Source organism: Diabrotica undecimpunctata, chromosome 3, assembly GCF_040954645.1.
Source record: "Diabrotica undecimpunctata isolate CICGRU chromosome 3, icDiaUnde3, whole genome shotgun sequence".
In the NCBI taxonomy this organism is placed as follows: domain Eukaryota; kingdom Metazoa; phylum Arthropoda; class Insecta; order Coleoptera; family Chrysomelidae; genus Diabrotica; species Diabrotica undecimpunctata.
In genome coordinates, this window is record NC_092805.1 from 62,182,761 (window position 1) to 62,200,882 (window position 18,122).

At 32.6% G+C, this 18,122-nt stretch overlaps 1 protein-coding gene across 4 annotated transcripts in view; it reads left to right on the top strand.

Moving 5' to 3' along the window:
• The window catches only part of Epac (Exchange protein directly activated by cAMP), a 665,395-nt gene that overhangs the window by 303,060 nt on the left and 344,213 nt on the right, over window positions 1-18,122 (top strand). For 2 of the 4 annotated variants that reach the window (XM_072525990.1, XM_072525995.1), the window contains exon 2: window positions 5,547-5,848. The exons of 1 other annotated variant lie outside the window; for it this stretch is intronic. In XM_072525990.1, the coding sequence (XP_072382091.1) occupies window positions 5,789-5,848 (60 nt within the window). In that variant the 5' untranslated portion in view covers window positions 5,547-5,788. Of the gene's footprint in view, window positions 1-5,546; window positions 5,849-18,122 lie in introns of those variants that run through there. One more of the 4 variants, XM_072525994.1, reaches the window with a different exon arrangement.

Consider the following 18,122-nt stretch of genomic DNA (forward strand, 5'->3'; position numbering starts at 1 on the left):
CAAGATTTGCCTGAATGCTTGTTTCTACCTGAAGTTTAATTGTTTCATCATTTAAAAGATTGATACCTATTACTTGTTTGGGCTTAGGTGTTTGTACTCTTTTAAGTTTTATTCGGAATTGTTCCACTACTGGATTGTGGTCTGACCCTATATCTGCTCCTGAATACGTTTTCACAGATTCTATTGTGTTTTTATATCTGTTGTTTATGGTTATATAATCTATTTGATTTCGTATAATATGGTCTTTAGTGTCTCCAGCAGATTTCCACGTGTATACTCGTCTTCTTGGTAATTGATAAAATGTGTTTTTATGTCAATTGATAAATTGGCAGAGACCGTATTTTCCAACCCATTTGCCACATTCTCCTTTCCCAATTTTCGCATTCCAACCTCCCATTATTATTGTAATTTCTCTAGACCTAACAACTTTCAGTGTTTGTTCAATGGTTTTATAAAATTCTTTTGTGTCTTCTTCGCTACTCTCCGCTGTAGGAGCATATATTTGAACTATATAGAAATATAACTCTATCTGACACTGGTACAAAGTTTATAATCGACTTACTTATTTCCTTGGTGACCATTATTGCCACTCCATTACTATGATGATTCTCATTTCGTCCTGAAAAATATATGGTACCGTTTGGGGTGACGCATTGACCTGCATTTGTCGATCTGACTTCGCTGAGTCCTAAAATACTGATCTGTAACCGACACATCTCTTGACTAGCATTGTGTAGTTTTCCAGCTTCAAATAGCGTTCTCATATTCCATGTGGCGATACGGATCGACGCATTATGCATTTTGCAGGGGTTTTGCAGATTGACGACCGGAGGAGCCCTGCAACTTATTGAATCTCCCCTCCTGCCGGATCTTGGTTTCCGATGACCATGATCAGTAACATCCAAAGAATCGCTATTCTTTGCCATGATGATTTTATACTAGGGGTACTCTACGAGTCTTTAATACAGTGGTTCCCCGTTGCCTTCTGTATCCTTATGCCGTTGACCTTGGTTCATCGGCCTTTGAGATCGATTTGTCAATCTCAGGACAAAAGAGTGCCCTACCTATAAATTGTTATAGGTAGGGCACTATAAATTGGGGTATAAAGGGTAAGTGCCTATAAATTGTTACAAAATGTTAATTCAATAAAAAAGTGCCGAAAGCGTTCGAGTTTTATATTTTAGTAACTGGATACGCTCCCGTTTATAAGCACATACTTAATAATTAATATCAATATTCTAAAATTAAATTAACCAAAATTACTTATTGGAACTTTGTAAGGGAATGTTTGTACTTTAAATAAAGTTCTTTCTAAGCTTTTATTAATAATTTTTATCTGTATGTTTTTGTTGTGAAAACTGTTCATACACTTTCGCTATTCGTTTAAATAAATCTTTCCGAGTTGGTTTCCTTCGCGGTTTTTAGATTGTCAGTGATCTACATTGGCATTAATGGGCTTTTAAATTGTGAACCAAACACTTTTCTCTCTTTTTTTGTATGAGGCATTTCTACACCGGGCGTATTAAAGTCACGGGGCTTTTTGTAGATGTTCGATTTATTCATACTTATCATCATCAATATTGGTGCTTCGGTCCGAGTTGAGCCTCGACCTTTCTAAGCTGATACCTCTATTTAATCCTATTCTGTGCAGCTTGATGCCAGTTGATAATACCTTTCTACATGGCATTCCAATATACATAATCCCTCCTTGTCAACCTTGACCTACCTCTTCGTATAATTCCCTCGAGCTTCTTCATAAAGTACGGCTGCCGTACAAGGCATGTTAATTCGTACTCTTTAGATGTTCTCCTACCGCAGGCGTCTAATTTTAACTGCAGTGACTATATCTCTGACTTCGTATAATTTTTTATACTTAACGTATAGTTTAAAGTTATATTCATGATAGCAGGTTCTATTTTCATTTGATAGACCTAGTGTTTTCCTCGGGACTCTTCTCTTGCGTATTAATAACCTATTTTTCTCTGTGTTAGAAAGCACAAATGTTTCACAACCGTATATTAGAACTTTAAGTACTAAGGTTGTATATATTATGATTGTTATCGTTCTGCTTCGACGGTGGCTTCTAAAGTGTTTGATTAGTTCGCAATAACTTTCATGCATAACCATTCTATGGTATGTATTTTCCGATATTATGTTGGTGATATTTACCATACTTTTCAGATAACAGAATTGTTGAACAACTTTTAAATTATAGTTCGTTGTTAAAGTTTTGTCATATGTTTTTATCTGTGTGACCTGTTCGTGAAGCCATGAGCTTAATTTATATGTCGGATTTATCAGTCGTACGTGCGACAAAGTATAATTCTGGAACCATGCCCACTTTGTTTAAGTCTAGTAAATGGGTACTACTTGGATATTTTGGTAGTACAAAATATAGTTGACTATCAGTTTTTATGTATTAAGTTTTTATTTTAACTGCCTTAGTGTGTGTAGGTGTCCCTTGACTGACGTATATCCTGTAAGGAAACCTGTTACTATTTTAAGCTTACTTTTATCAATTTACTGCCATTGTAATCAGCCCTGTAATAATTAATTTAATTCACCAGAGATCATTATGTTGTTTTGAGGGAGACGTATGTATCGTACTAAGTGATTACGTCTACGATCTAGTGCAGGGATCCTCACTAGGATTTCTTTGAGAGCCTAATAGTTTTGAATGAAATTTTCCTCAGGGCCGCAAGTACAAGTAGTGGTATGAAATAACTTTAAAACTATATGGCTATAACATAAGTTTATTAGAAGTTATGTAAAAACAACATAATTATAAATTATATGGACTGTTTTTGCATGTAAAAAGTACGAAAATGTCTTTTACTTGACTCCAGGAATGTTAAGTCCTGAATTTGTTAATTATTTGAAGTCGACGGGCGAAATCTTTTACAGCTCTCTAGAATGGCATCTGTGTTAGCAGGTTGGGAAGAAACTGAAGTTCTCAAAATGTTTTCAACGTTCTCACTAGTTAGCCCAGATCTGTACTTGTTTTTTATGATCTTCAGCTTACTCAATGTAGATTCACAGACATATGTAGATGTAAAAATACATAAAAAAATTTGTGAGCACAGTCAACTAAGTTAGGAAATTTGTCATTTTCAATTGCTTCCCAAAACTTATAGTGAGCTTTTTCCTTCTTTTTTTCTTCAAAAATACTTTTGAGCTCTGTATCATTCTGAAGATCAATTAACTCAATTTTCAAATCCCTAGCTTTGTGTCCAAAAATAGAAAGATGAGCTACATTTTCTGTTGTTATTGCCCATTTTCTTCCAAGCGAAATGGTTCTTGGAACTTCCTGAAGTCACTAAACCTCACAGACATTTCATCCTTTAGGTCTGCTAACCGCTTCAGTAGGTCAGAAATCTATTGACTTTCACTTGGATTTTCATCAAACAGTGCTTTAACGGAAGAAAAGCTGGAATAATTTTCATTTGACAATTCTTCAATATACATATTCAGCTTCTGCTCCAGTGAAAACACAATACTCATCATTTTCGCTACAATGTTATTGTAGTCTCCTTGCAATTTGGTCAATGTTTCATTGATAATGCTCATTGTATCTCAGAGTAATCTTATGTCGTTCCAAAGAAAACGTTCGTGAAGAAACGTTCCAAAACTTTACCCTTACTCAGCCATCTCAATTCTGTGTGGTAAAGAATGTCCCCATATTGCGACATAAGTTCTTTCAAAAATTCTTGAAACTCTCTGTGGTTTACTTCATTTGATCTTATGACATTGACAATCTTTCCAAGTGTTTTCATAAAACAGCTGAAATTTTCACTAAATTTAGAAGCTAAGCTTTCTTGATGAATGATATAATGAAAACTCAATAAATTATCATTTCCCAAGTGTTTTTTCAACAGCTGAACAAACCCTATATTTCGCCCCAACGTTGATGGACAACCATCTGTGCACACAGAAAAAACCTTTTTTAAATCAATGCTATGATCTCTAAAAAAATTTACGATTGTGTTCAAATAATCAATACCTCGAGTTTGTCCAGTCATAGGAATCATACCCAAAAAATCTTCTTTAAGAACACAATCATTCGACACATACTTTACGAACAATAGCAAATGAGAAATTGATTGCCATTATGTCGGTGGACGAGTTAAGCGCAAGACTAAATATTTACTTTTCTGCAGTTCATCGGTAAGATTAAGGGCAATATTTGCGGCTAAGTTCTGTGACCGTATCAGGCACGTTGAATCAGACAAATCAGATTTGAATCAGAAAAATCGCTCCGAGGACCGCATGCGGCCCACGGGTAGCGTAGTGAGTATGGCTGATCTAGTGCCTTGCAGTCGTACAAAATATGTTTGGCTGTGTCAGGTTTTTTGCCTTAAGTCTTTATTAAACTGCCTTATTGTGTGCTGGTATTCCTTGACTTGTAAGGAAACTTGTTATTATTTCAAGCTGATTTATTTGTTTGCTGCAGTGACTATCAGTTTTATTTTAATGAATATATTTCACCATTTCATCATGTATTATTAGTATGTTGTTTTCTGATTTTTCATGCTGGGGAGAGAAGTATGGATCGTAGTAAACCACCCTTTTCTTATTCTCCGCAATCACTGTATGGGATCTGAGAGTGTAGAAACCTTAGTGCTTGTTTTCAATGCTTTTATTCGTGTATATTAATTTGGAATCATGCATTTAGAATGAGTGCGCAACAGGATGCGGACGTTCTACGCTAGCATTGAATTAGATTTGAAAATTGGTAAAAAACTGCGATTCTGACAAATACATGATTAACTTACCAGAACCTATGTCTGATCCTAAATACTAACACGGAACCCATTTACGCCTTTATTCAGTGGCACGAACGTAAGCTATCTTACGGGCTGGAAATGATAAATAAGGCAAAGTTTAAGATAAGGACACAAACGAATAGTTGAATAGCTCACGGTAGCCAATATTGCTAGAAAACTAGTCTGTTTGCGATACACACGTTCTTCGAGTATAGGTTTCAGTAAGTAAGTTTGCTCTAATATATACACCATCACTGCAATTTTCTGGGAAAAGATAGTATCTATTTATTAGATAACAGTTGAACACATGAATAAAGTTGAGACACGCCCCAACTTATGGTCTTTTTATAAAGAGAGGTTCTCGGTAGTTCAGAGTTGATCTCAGACTGAAGTTTGGTTTGGATCCTCTTTTTTATCCCCTTGCATTAAGGCCCTGACGGGAACAGTGGTAGCTTCAAGTTAATCGACTAGTCCGTGCTGAGTTACTTATACTTTTATGCTTCACCATACAGTCGAGTTCTCAGCATCCTACACTAGCATGGAGACAACCTTGGTACTTCAGTTCAAACGCTAGAACTGTAAAAACAAAAGTAGAACACTTTGTTATAAACTTGAGTGCTCATATAGTGACAAAGTCATAGTTAATTTTCCGCTCAATATAATGAATTGTAATTACGTGTCAAGAGAATATATCTATTTTTGTCACTATTATTAAATTATTGTTATTTATTCTGTGCTACAGTTTATCTATTTGACACGTCCTTTTTTACCTGTTATTTAAAGTTAACTTTTCCTGAACATTAAATATTACCATTACCAAAAATATTAAATGCCATACGTGCTTAACGATCATTAAAAATGAACATATGCGAAGTGTGTCTTATCATCAAAACAATATTAGATAATAATACTGTGAAATACTGATAACATCCATCATCTATCAGTATATCGTTAAGAAGGAGTAAGAGTGGTATACGGTCTTTTAAAGTGTATGGTTAAAAATGCTATGGAACGATTAGTCAGTGATGGAATGTTTTAATATTTGGTGCCATAAAGGACTCTATAGGATTAAACCTCACAGTAAGGTAAGCCTTTGTTGAATAGCAGTTATTTATTTCAGTACTTGTTTAACTTTAGTTTTATGTTATTTTTATATATAGGGTGGTAAAATAATAATGTGATAAATTATTGTTTACATAAACGTACGGTAAACGTCAGAAAAATCAGTTCAATTGGTTTAAACAATTCCTATGTATAGTATCCAAGAAAATCTTTGAAAATGTATCTATTTTTAATTTTTACTAATAGTTTAGTTAAAGAAAATTAATTACTAATTAACCCAAGCTGTAGGAAAAAAATATCGATTTCATGCACTTACTAGTAAATTTTTGAAATTGTATCTGTGTTGTAAAGGGCTATGTCAGGAAAGTCCAAGCAAAAGAAAACTATTGTTTATTATATATTTATGACACGTTCAACAGGTAAAAGATGTACTATTTAGATTATTGCCAATATTAACTAGTTCACGACGACGTGTATCACCGGTGGTACATGCCTAGCTCTTCGTTTAGCCGCTTGTGGTATACGGTACCTTTCTATTTCTTAACTCTCTAAAACTTTGCAGTTAATAGATATGTTGTTTATATTGCTTGTACACTTAAAGTATAGTTTTAAATATACGGATTTGCCACCGTCTGAGCATATCATAATTTATATGGTCACAAATAAAGGCCAAAAAACTGCAGTAAAAATAGTTTGTTAAAATTAAAACATCGCAGTATAACATAGATATTGTACAAAATTTCAGAAATAATTTGAAATTTATACAAAACTAGATGGGTTTGTAAATTTCATTAAAGCAGGGAAGGCACATAGTTTGCCTATCTTCTCAGGTATCGCAGTATGTACACACTCTTTTTGTTTTTGCTCGGGCTGCTTTTGATCCTTGTGTATCTTGAATTTTCGTATAACATGAAAAGCAGCATCTTCTTGTTTGTATAGCACTTTCATATTTTTGTACCTTATGCTTTACCAAAGATAATTTTGGTTTTTTTGACTGGAAAAATCTGGACAAATCTGGTTCACGAGGACTTTCTGTAACTTTACTTTGTAATAGTCCTTCAATAATTTTTTTGCGAATAGATAACATATTGCATGTTTTAGGATTATTACCAAAATTATTGAAAGAACCCACGTATGAAGACATTTGACCAAACAAGTCCACACCTTTCTTTGCCTTATTATATGCAATAACCGCAGATAATTTTAGAATGTCTTCACGCAGTCTATTTATTTTCTGTCAATTGAAGGTTTTCTGTATGGCTGGAAACTGTACTAATCATTAATACAGGACATTTGTCCATCCATTAAGCAACTCTTATGGCATCATCATTTTGTTTTCCATATAATTGCACTTTCTTTAATTTTTTTGACATACATCTTTGGGATTTGTTTCTGTAAGGTCTACGTATGTTTTACACTGAAGAAGCTTTTTACATAAATTTACACTTGTATAATAATTATCAATATTATAGTGTCCTTCCTTATTACAGAAGCCTCTCAAGTAATTCCATGCAAATATTGTAGGAATGTTCAAAATCATTATCAGGTATATTTGAAACATTTTTCACTGCATATGTTTTTAGGTTATATGTATAACCTTCGAAAGTAACCTAAACAGGCAAAAAACCGTTACAAATGCAACACACTACTACGACACCCACGACTTCACATTGTGTCTACCGGTGGCACACGACGTTTTACTTGAAGAATGTTCACTACGACGTGTACCACGGGTGGTACATACAAAAAATAGCTTTTGAATAAAAAAATATGGTTTTAAACAATAAAAATCATATTGACAATAGTCAAAATAGAGATTGTTTGTTAAATAACGGCTGAGAGGTAAAAACTCGGACTTCTGCGTCGTCGCGAACGCCTTAAGGTACTTAATTTTGTATAATATAGCCAGAAAATAATAAAATTAAATAATATAAGCTATAATATAAGCTTGTATAAGTTTATTTCGATCAGTTTTTATTGCATAATTAGCGCTCAAAGTTAAAAAACTTTACTTTATCAAAATATTTGTATTTATATCTATTTTTATATTTTTTTTTTATAAAATTCACTGCTAATAATTTTAAATGCATTAGATTGATTTTAATACTCGACAAAATGAGAATTTGTAAAACAAGACCGGTCCATTTATTACTTAGATATGATAATTTCTTTATCTCAAGATGAAAAAAGTAAAAGAGTAAAAATTTTTAAAAATAAAATCGCAGAGGCCTAATTAAGGCGCATATTTTTTCTTCGTACTTTGTTTGGTTTAAGGGTAACACATTTTTGCTATAGCCACCATATTATTGGTGCATATATAATTGATATATATTAATATAGATTCTTTTGTCTACAGTTGTTTTGACTCAGAATCATGAATTTAGTTTTTTTGTGTGCTTACAGCCATTTCAAACCTCTCAGAGCGCTGTGTAGTGGGATCAATCAAAATCTACAGCCCTTCCCTGCTGTCTGCAATTCATATCGTATTATCTGCATGTCTGAGATTATTCACTAGTGTTCCCTTAATTGATATGCCTTTATTGATGTCTTCTAATGCATCCTTAAATACCTCTTCTAAGCACATATTAAAAAGTAAAGGAGACAGTACACATCCTTATCGTACTCTTCGCCTAAAGGTATATCTTTAGATTTTTGTTAGTCTACTCATAGTTATGGCTTTCTGATATTAGTATAAATTGGTATGAATTCTAATATCTTGATCATCCATTTCTGTTTTCCTTAGACCTAGACCGTATTTTGTCGAAGATGTTCTACAGTTGACGACAGCATCTTGGTATACGAGTTGCGCTTGAGAGTATTTGGGCAATTTTAAATCGCTTTTGATATTTTAGGCCATTCCTCCTTAATTCTAACGATATCGTACTCTTAGAAGATCTGTATTGACGAGCAAGTCTTCTCGTTGACATTACAACCTGGTTTTTTGGTCTTCTCACCAATCTCTTTGACTTCTGTGCAATAAATGCACGTGGTTTTTTCAGTTTTTGTCAGATTCAGACATGTTATTTCCTGGTAGAACTCTGATATTGCTTTATCAATGTTTTTTTTTTCTGGAATATTCGAAAGATGTCAAGCAACTTCTAGACACTTTTTCATATCACTAATTTATACGATATATTAAAGCGAAAACTTCAAAATAAATTAATCTCAACTGACAGTAAATAAAGTAAATAAACTTTTGTTTCCAAACTTGTTTTTGTTAATAATTAAGTTATTGAATTTTCTGCCAAAACTTTTAAGATGATCATATTAAAGATGATATTAAATAACCAGAATAAATAGTTTTTTGTTATAAATTTTACACAAACAGATAATTTGTGTAATTTGTAAAAACATCTCTACATCTAGAGACCAAACAACAGATAAAATAAAAAATATATTCAATATTTTAGTCAGAATTATACAATCGATAAAAAACTAAACTATCACAAGTAAATGTTTCAGAGCAATATTAATTTGACTTTAGTATATTGTTTATCGTTCATAAAACTAAAAATTGTATCCTAAGAAGTTTTATTTAGAAAGTTTCTAAAATAATAAGAAAACTCTTTAGAGGTTGCTCTCCATTCAGATTTAGTTATTATTTCGAGAAGTTTTCTCCTTCAAACTTTTCGTGAGTTCCAGATTTCTTAGTAAACTTATTTTATTAGGAAAATTGATTTACCCATTGTAAATATTTTAGAAAAAGCAAAAGTATAACGGTTAAGTTTTTGTTTTGGTAAATAAAAGTTTCCAAATATTCAAAACTTAGTGACTAAATTGATAATCTTGATTCATCTAAAGAAGTTTTGAATCATACTAAATGAATAATGCAATAGAGATTAAAAGTAAAAAAAAACAAATCTTCTGATTTAGCTATTTATATCTTATAGCTCCTCTTAGAATCTAAATTTTGAGGTATCTTTTGCCTTTACAGTCTTTCATATTAATTGTCTTCTCTTCTATTGCCCCTTTTCTTGTTGAATGTTGTTTGTCTTGAATGTTTTCTTCGATTATTTTTATGTTCATCCCTAACGTTGTCGTTTGTCTTCCATTAATAAATTACTAATTCTAAATGAAAAGTCTTATCCAGTCATTATCAAATCACTATAGAGCAGTAAAATATTGTCTTCGAGGAGGGGTTCCAGCACCTCTACTATAGTTGATATTGGGTTACGATTTCTAAACAAAGCTCAAACAAGAAAGATTTGGATCCTTCAATTATGTAGATGATCTCACTATAATGGTTAAAAACCTTCCCTACAATTAACAAACTTACTAATTAATTTTCGAAGTGGACATTGGAACGTCAAAATAAATTTTTTTTTATTAAACAAAAATGACCCTGCATCAACTACTAAGAGTTATTAGCAGGGGGTACAAACACAAATTACAAGTATTCAATTTCTTACAATCTATTATATAACTTAAATATATTTTATTAAATACTATAAAATTTAATATCTTTCAAATATTTCAGCACTTGGTTGAACTGGCAGCTTAGTAGATCCTTCATGTTGGTAGAGAGGTTATTTTTTCTTCTTTCTTGGGTGTATGTTTTGCATTCTAACAGAATATGTTTCACAGTGATTTGTGTCTTGCAGTTGTGGCCGAAAGGGATGGCTTCTTTATTTATTAAGTGAATATGGGTTGGTATAGTATGTCCTAATCGTAGTAGAGTTATTATCACTTGTTCACAACGGTTGAGTGGGATTGGTAAGGTGGTGCCGACAGTTTCTATGATATCTTTTAATTTGTTGGATGTGGAATTCCAGTTACTCGGCCATAAGTTGGTAATATGGTTTTTAATGGAGGTTTTATGGTCGTTTCTTGTTAGCATGTGTGATACAGGATGCTTTCATCTAGTGCAGCTTCATTCGCAAGTTGGTCCACTGCTTTGTTTCCCTTGATTCCCACGTGTGACGGCACACATAAAAAAGTTATTTCTATGTTGTTTGTTGATAGTAGTATGAGTTTATTTTGTATTAGCATTATAATTTTATTTGATGGATACAATTGCTGTAAAGCTTTTAGTGTACTTAATGAGTCAGATATTATAATATAATGAGTTGCGGATTTTCTTCTGCAAACTTTCAGTGCTTCTAAAATAGCCTCCAGTAAATATGCTACAACTCGGAGGGAGTCGTATTTTAAAATGGTCTGCTCCATGTATGTAAGCTGCTGCTAGCCCTGATTGAGTTTTTGATGCATCAGTGTAGATATGTTCAGAATTTGGATATAGGGATATTATTTCATGGTATGATTGATGTATTACTGTTGGGTTAGTGGATGTTTTGGGATAGGGATAGTAAGGGATGTATTTACAATTGGTGGACTAGTTGACCAAGAGGGAAAGTTTTGGGTTTGATTTTATGATGGCACTAAACTGCTCACAGTCGTAACCACTGAATTTAATTCTTTCCTGAAAAGGAAGTTTATTCATAGGTTTATTTTTGTAATTATTGATACATTTAGGTTTTAAGATATTTGAATGCATGGGATTTTGATGATTTGATGATACACGAGTTGCATAGTTTAGTGACAATTGTTGCCTTCGTAAGTGTAAAGGTAATTCGTTAGCTAATACTTTAAGGCTATTGGTTGGGCTAGTTCTAAATGCGCACAGAGTAATTCTTAGTGACGTTGATTGAATGGAGTTTAGTTTTTTTAATGTAGTTTTTTTGGCAGTACCATTACATATTGAGCCGTAGTCTAGTTTGCTACGTATAAGTGATTGGTATAAGTTTAATAGGGTTCTTGTATCTGCTCCCCACGTACAATTTAAGAAAAATTTTAGGAGATTAATTCTAGGTTGACATTGTTTTTGCAAGGTATGTATATGGCTTTTTCTGTTTAGGGTGCAATCTAGAGTTAACCCCAGGCAATTTATTTGGTTTGTTTCTTTTAGAATATGTCCATTTAAAGTTAGATTAACGTTCTTTATATTTTTCCGTTTGCTGAATATTATGTACTGTGTTTTTTCTCAGGAGAAAAGTTAAAACCAGTTTTAAGTGACCATTTTTCCAGCATGTGTAAAAACTTCTGTATTACTTCAGCTGCACATTTCACACTTCTGCTTTTGTGGTAGATAATCAAGTCGTCTGCTTATAACTTGGCTTTAATCGGTAATCTCATTTCGTCCAAGATGTTATTTATTGCAATCAGAAACAATGTTGGGCTTAAAATGGAGCCTTGCGGAATTCCATTTTCAAGAGAGTGTGGACTAGAGTTATAACCGTTAGCTCTTACTTCAATGTGTCTATGAGTTAATAAATTTTGTATAAAAGCTAGTATGTGACCCTCAATTTCAAATTTCTGTAGTGTTTTTAAGATGTTATATTTCCATGCAGTGTCGAAAGCTTTATTGATATCGATAAAGACAGCTAGTAATTTTTGATTTTGTAGAAATGCTTCATGGATTTCAGACTAAAGCGATACTAAGTTGTCGGTAGTAGATCTGCTTTGATATGAGGACAATAACATTGAGTTTTTTAGATGCCATACTAGTCTGTTACTTATAACCTTTTCCATTAGTTTACACATACTACATGTCAAGGAGATTGGACGATATGACAAGGTATCTTTAGGTTTGTTGGGTTTAAGAATCGGGATGATAATTGCATGGCACCATATCTTGGGAAATATATTATTGAAAAATATTGAGTTAAATAGTTCTAGAAGGATAAGTTTAGCTGATTCTGGAATATTTTTTAAGAAAATAGGTGGAATATCATCTGGACCGGAAGTGGTATTTATAAGGCAGTTTAGAGAATAATCAAATTCTTGTTGAGTTATGTTTTCATTTAGGGGCGATTTGCTGTCATGGATTGAAATTTTAAAGGATTCTTCATGATTTTTGTATTTAATGAAATTTGAGTTTAGGTTGATATTACTAGAATTTAGTTGATACTCATCGGCTTATACGTTAGATATGTCTTTTTTTTGGTAACAAGATGATTATTGTAAGAAAGAGTATTAATATTGATGTAGCTGTTTGATCCTTTAAGGTTTCGGATCTTTTTCCAGATGGTTTCGATAGGAGTTGAGGAGTTGATTGAGGCAACATAATTATGCCAAGACTCTCTTTTGCTATTTTTTTTTTAATTAAATGTCGAGTTTTTGCCCTAAGCTTTTCAAATTCCAGGAGATTAGCATCTGTTTTATGTTTTTTAAGAATATTCAGTGCGTGTTGGCTTGCAGATAATGATTTGGCAATTTGATCATTCCACCAGGGTACCGGTGTCCTATTACAAGTTTTTGTTTTACCGATAGCTTTATGCGCTGCCGATATAATTATAGTATTTAATGTACACATGTTTTTGTCATTATTTCTAGATAATGTGAAGTTGCATAGTTTTTCATCGATATACTGCTGAAAAGGTCCCAATTAGCGGTTTATATTTTCCACGTCTGGTAAATTGGATGTGTTGTTTCTTGTTTGTCATTTAGGATGTCAATTATGATTGGAAAGTGATCACTGTCGTATAAGTATTTTAGTGTCTTCCATTGTAATATAGTTGCCAGTGATGGACTGGAGCATAGTGAGATATCAATAGGTGAAAGATTCCCATTATAGGAATTAAACCTGGTGGGTTCCCCAGTATTCATAAGTATTAGATTTGAATTATTGATTGTGTTTTGTAATAAGTTCCCGCATTTGTCTGTTTTTGAACTTCCCCAAGGTTCCCCAAGAAACGACAAAAAGAGCTTCAGATTATTACAATAGTTTCGTTAAACTTATTCTTATTCGATATATCAAAAAGTGCCTTGACGAAAAAAAAAGAAGTATTAAAAACCTAGAATCTTCGACGAAATGTCTTGTAAACTCTGAAACGTCAGAAAATACACAGGAAATATACAGAAAGTTGACAGTTTAACAGTTCACGCAACAGTGGTATTTAAGTTTTTAAATACTTGTCACTAAAGTTTATAACAAGTACTGTGATATTTTCTGTTTGTTTCTGTTTGAATCACAATTGGGTTCAATGAGTCTGTTGATATCCCACCGATGGTGACCCACCGATCGGTAAGATTAAAGTGATATTAAATATTTGGTACAGTTGGTCAGCCTAATTTAATAAAGTGGATACGTTCGTACTTCCCCCATGATTTTTTAAAGTTAAATGAGACGAAGATAAGACAGAGGCAAGAAGATAAAAAGGAAAAAAAGCGTAGAAGGCCAAGGGAGAAGCTTAAACAGGAAGAAAAAAAGGAGAGGTGTAGAAAAGTAGAGATGGAAAGCATAAATAGTTTATCTCAAATTCAAGAAATTTTTAAATGAGAGGTACGTCTACTAATATAATATACAAATTAGAAGAACAACAAAACTAAGACAATAAAATAGAATAACAACGAGACGATTTAAAATCTTGTTTAGAAAGATAGATACAGTCGAACTCTTTTTATGCTTCTTCTTTCTTGTATGTAGGCCTTAAAGCCTGTTTTTTCTTCAATATTAGCCTCCTAAATTGTTTAAATTATGGCACCATCTTTTTCTTAGTCTCTTAATACGTCTTCGTCCATTTCGTGGCTTTTCTCGTGCTATTCGTACTATCCGTTCTATTAATGTGTTCTCTACTCTATCTCTACTCTGCCATTCTATTAATGTGTTCTCTATTGCATATATTGCATGCTCTTTTTATGTTTTTGCTTTTCTCCCTATCCAGCAGACTTTCCTGATATTCGTCGAAATATTTTCATCTCTGTTATTTCTAGTAGTCGTCTTGTTTTAGATGTGTCGTCAGAACTTGTCTCCACCGTGTATGTTAATATATATATATATATATATATATATATATATATATATATATATATATGTCCAATTGCTGCTTTATAGGTTCTTGTTTTTGTGTCTTGTCTTAGGTGTTTATTCATTCAGATTATGTCATTAAGAGATCCCGCCACTTTACTTGTTTTTAAGCTTTGTGGTCGTATTTCTTCTTCAACATCTCCGTAACTATCTATATAAATATCTATTCTCAGATATCTAAACCTTGTTTCCTGCATTATTTTCTCATCAGTTTCGATTTTACATCATTGTAGGTATTTAGATGTTGTCATACATTTGGTTTTTTCTGCTAATATTATCATATTGTATTTTTTGACTGTGGTATTGAAAATGTGCCTTTGGAGGTCTTCTTCTGTCTCGGCGGTTATTTCAGCGTCGTCTCTGCATCTGCATAACATAATATTTGGATTTTTTTGTTCCCTACCCTGTAACCATTACCTTTTCGTTCTGCTTGTATTATTTCGTCCATTATTATATTAATGAGAAGTGGGCTTAACGAGTCACCTTGCCTGACTACGTTTTTTACTGGTATACACTGTTAGTTTTCCATTTATCGTTGCCTGTATTCGATTATGGAAGTGTATGTTTTCGATGGTTTGTATAATATTGATTGGTATGTTTCTTTAATCGGTAGTCGAACCCACTTATTAGAATACTGGTTATAGGACTATCCTGATTTAAGGAATGGAAATTTGAGATGCCGTAACTTTTCAATTTATTCCTTTATAAATTTATCCGTTTATAGGAATACGTTTTATTAAAATAAAATTGCTTAATATAATATTTTTAAATAAATAAATAAATTGATATGTGTAATGTTTTTAAAAATTTAAAGAAAAACTTGAAACTGAATACGCAAAACTTTTAAAAAATCAAGACAGTTCCATTAACGATTGGCGAGCCATTTCAAAATTAACCCAAAAACGAAAACGCGGTGAGAAATATTCAGACGCCGAACAGGCATTAGCGGAAAGGCTTACTGAGAAGAGGTCCCGAAATATTCCTATCAGCAGCGATTCATGTTTAAAAGAAAAAGCTGAAGAAATAACCGATAATTTGGGTAATGCCAACTTCTATATGACAAATGGATAGTTCTGCAGATGGAAAAATCGTTCACAAGTTTCCTCCAAAAAAATTGTCGAAGAAGCAAAAGATGCCGATGTTGCCGCAAATACTTGGATAACGGATATGTTACATTTATGAACCAGCGGGAGTGTAAAATTGTGACGAAACGGCGCTTTATTATTGAGCAACTCGAGAGTGCACCTTTTTATCTCAGGGGACAAAGATGTAGGTGAAAAAGATTTAAAGGGTAGACTGACGATTATGTGTTTCTAATATTGATGGAAGCCATAAATTGCCAATTTTTATTATTGGAAAGTCAGAAAGTCCAAGGTGTTTTAAATATGTAAAATCATTGCCCGTAAAATACAGTTTTATTAACAATGCTTGAATGACAACAATCCTGTTAAGGAATGGCATATTGAAAAAAATAAAAAGGTTCTTTAATTTGTTGATACCTGCTCTGCCCATAAACCTGAAGTGAGGCTGAATAATGTTACCATCCATTTCTTGCTCGCCAACACAACTTCATTAATTTAATCATGGAATAATTTCTGCTTTTAAGAGAGATTATAAAAAAAAAAGTTATTAAAGGTAAAAATTATAGCACATATTGATTTTTATGACTCGACGTCCTCAGCTAGCTCTAATGAATTGGTAAGAAAATGTTTAGTTCTCTTTGCTTTTCATAATGAACAAAAGTTGGCATAATATTTTGGAAAATTGCATAAAAAATTGTGAAATAAATTAAGTAAGTTTTTTAAGTGGCAGAAGCCGATAAATTATAATTTATCGGTTTACGAAGGTACTCAAGATCATCAGCCAAACAATGAATTCACCCAACTCAATATTAAAGTCACAGACGAGACCGAAGACAAAAGATTTTTCCGATTTAATCGAAATTCCATCCAATCGCCAAGTCCTAACTGCTTGTAGTGAAGAAGTTTTTTGGAGGCTCAATTCAATGTCAACTTTTCTAATAATTATTAAAATTTAGAGCAACTAAATTGACACAATTTAAACAAGTGACTAATATGTTATGCAGCAAAAAAATCAAGCGAAGATTACCAATTATTTTTCAAAAAAAAAATAGTTATGTTGTAAGTATTTTAAGGAAAGATGTACATATTACATATTTCGTACATAACATACTTATTAGTGTACGCATGCACAGATAATGTAATTTGGTTTTTTAATAAAATAATTAATAGTTACACTACTATAATATTCACACAAAAAATTGTACTATTATTACGTATATTCGGTTCACGTATTCCTACTAGCCACCAATGATCGGTTATTATAATATCCCGGTTATAGGATTATTTTTCCTTGGCACGAAGGCTATTCCAATAAGCGGGTTCGACTGTAGTTAAGTTAGAGATTTGATACTTTCCTTTATAAAGGAAATTAGAACTGATCATAGCGCTTTGCAGGAACTAATGAACTTTTAAAAGCCAGATGGACAAGTTTCTCGGTGGATTAAGAGACTCCAACAGTATAACCTCAACATAATACATCGATAAGGGCATCTTCATAATAATTCCAATATTCTTTTTGGGCGACCGTGTTTGAAATGACAATGCTAATGTTGTAAGAGACTAGAAGAAAAAAAGATTGTAACCAAAGAAGTAAGTCTCCAGATCACCATAATTAAACAGGAAGAAGATAATGATCAGACTTTCTTGGAAAACCTTAAAAAATGTCAGAATATAATGGCTTAAAAGTCATACGAGAATATGTTAAAAATGGAGTAAAACCTATTTGGTAGGAAATAATCCAATACAAAAAAAAACTTCAAACACAAAAAAACTTTTCTTGTTGAAAAATCTTTATAGAAGTCTTTCTGAAGAATATTTTGGAGTCAAAACAACACTTAGCAGAGTTATAGACAGATTTTACTGGATCAATTGTCTCCGAGATGTAAAAGATTAATGTTAGAAATAACGATATATGTAACGGTAGAAAAAGCCCTGGAACAAGAAGTCTTGATAAAATGGCACATCTTTCTGGAGGGACTTTTGAACGACTTGCAGTGAATATTCTCGGTTGACTTTTGATGTTAGAGACGGGAAATAAGTACTTATTAGTTGCAGTGGATTATTTTAAAATTGGCTTGAAATAGCATCTCTTCCTACTCAAGAAGCGACTACAATAGCAGAAGCATTCAAAACAAACGTCGTATCAATGCCTTTAGAGTTAGATTTTGATCAAGGACAAGATTTTAGATCAGAAATATGACAAGAATTAATGAAAATCTTGGGTATTAAGAAAATTCACACTATGCCTTTTCATCCAAAATCAGACGTAATTGTCATAAAATATATTAGAACTGTGTCAATATCATACAATGTTTGTAGCTGATAATCAAAAATATTGGTATACAAGTTCCTCCATTCCTGTTAGCCTATAGAAGTTCAGAACATGAAGTGAGTGGTTATTTAATCATA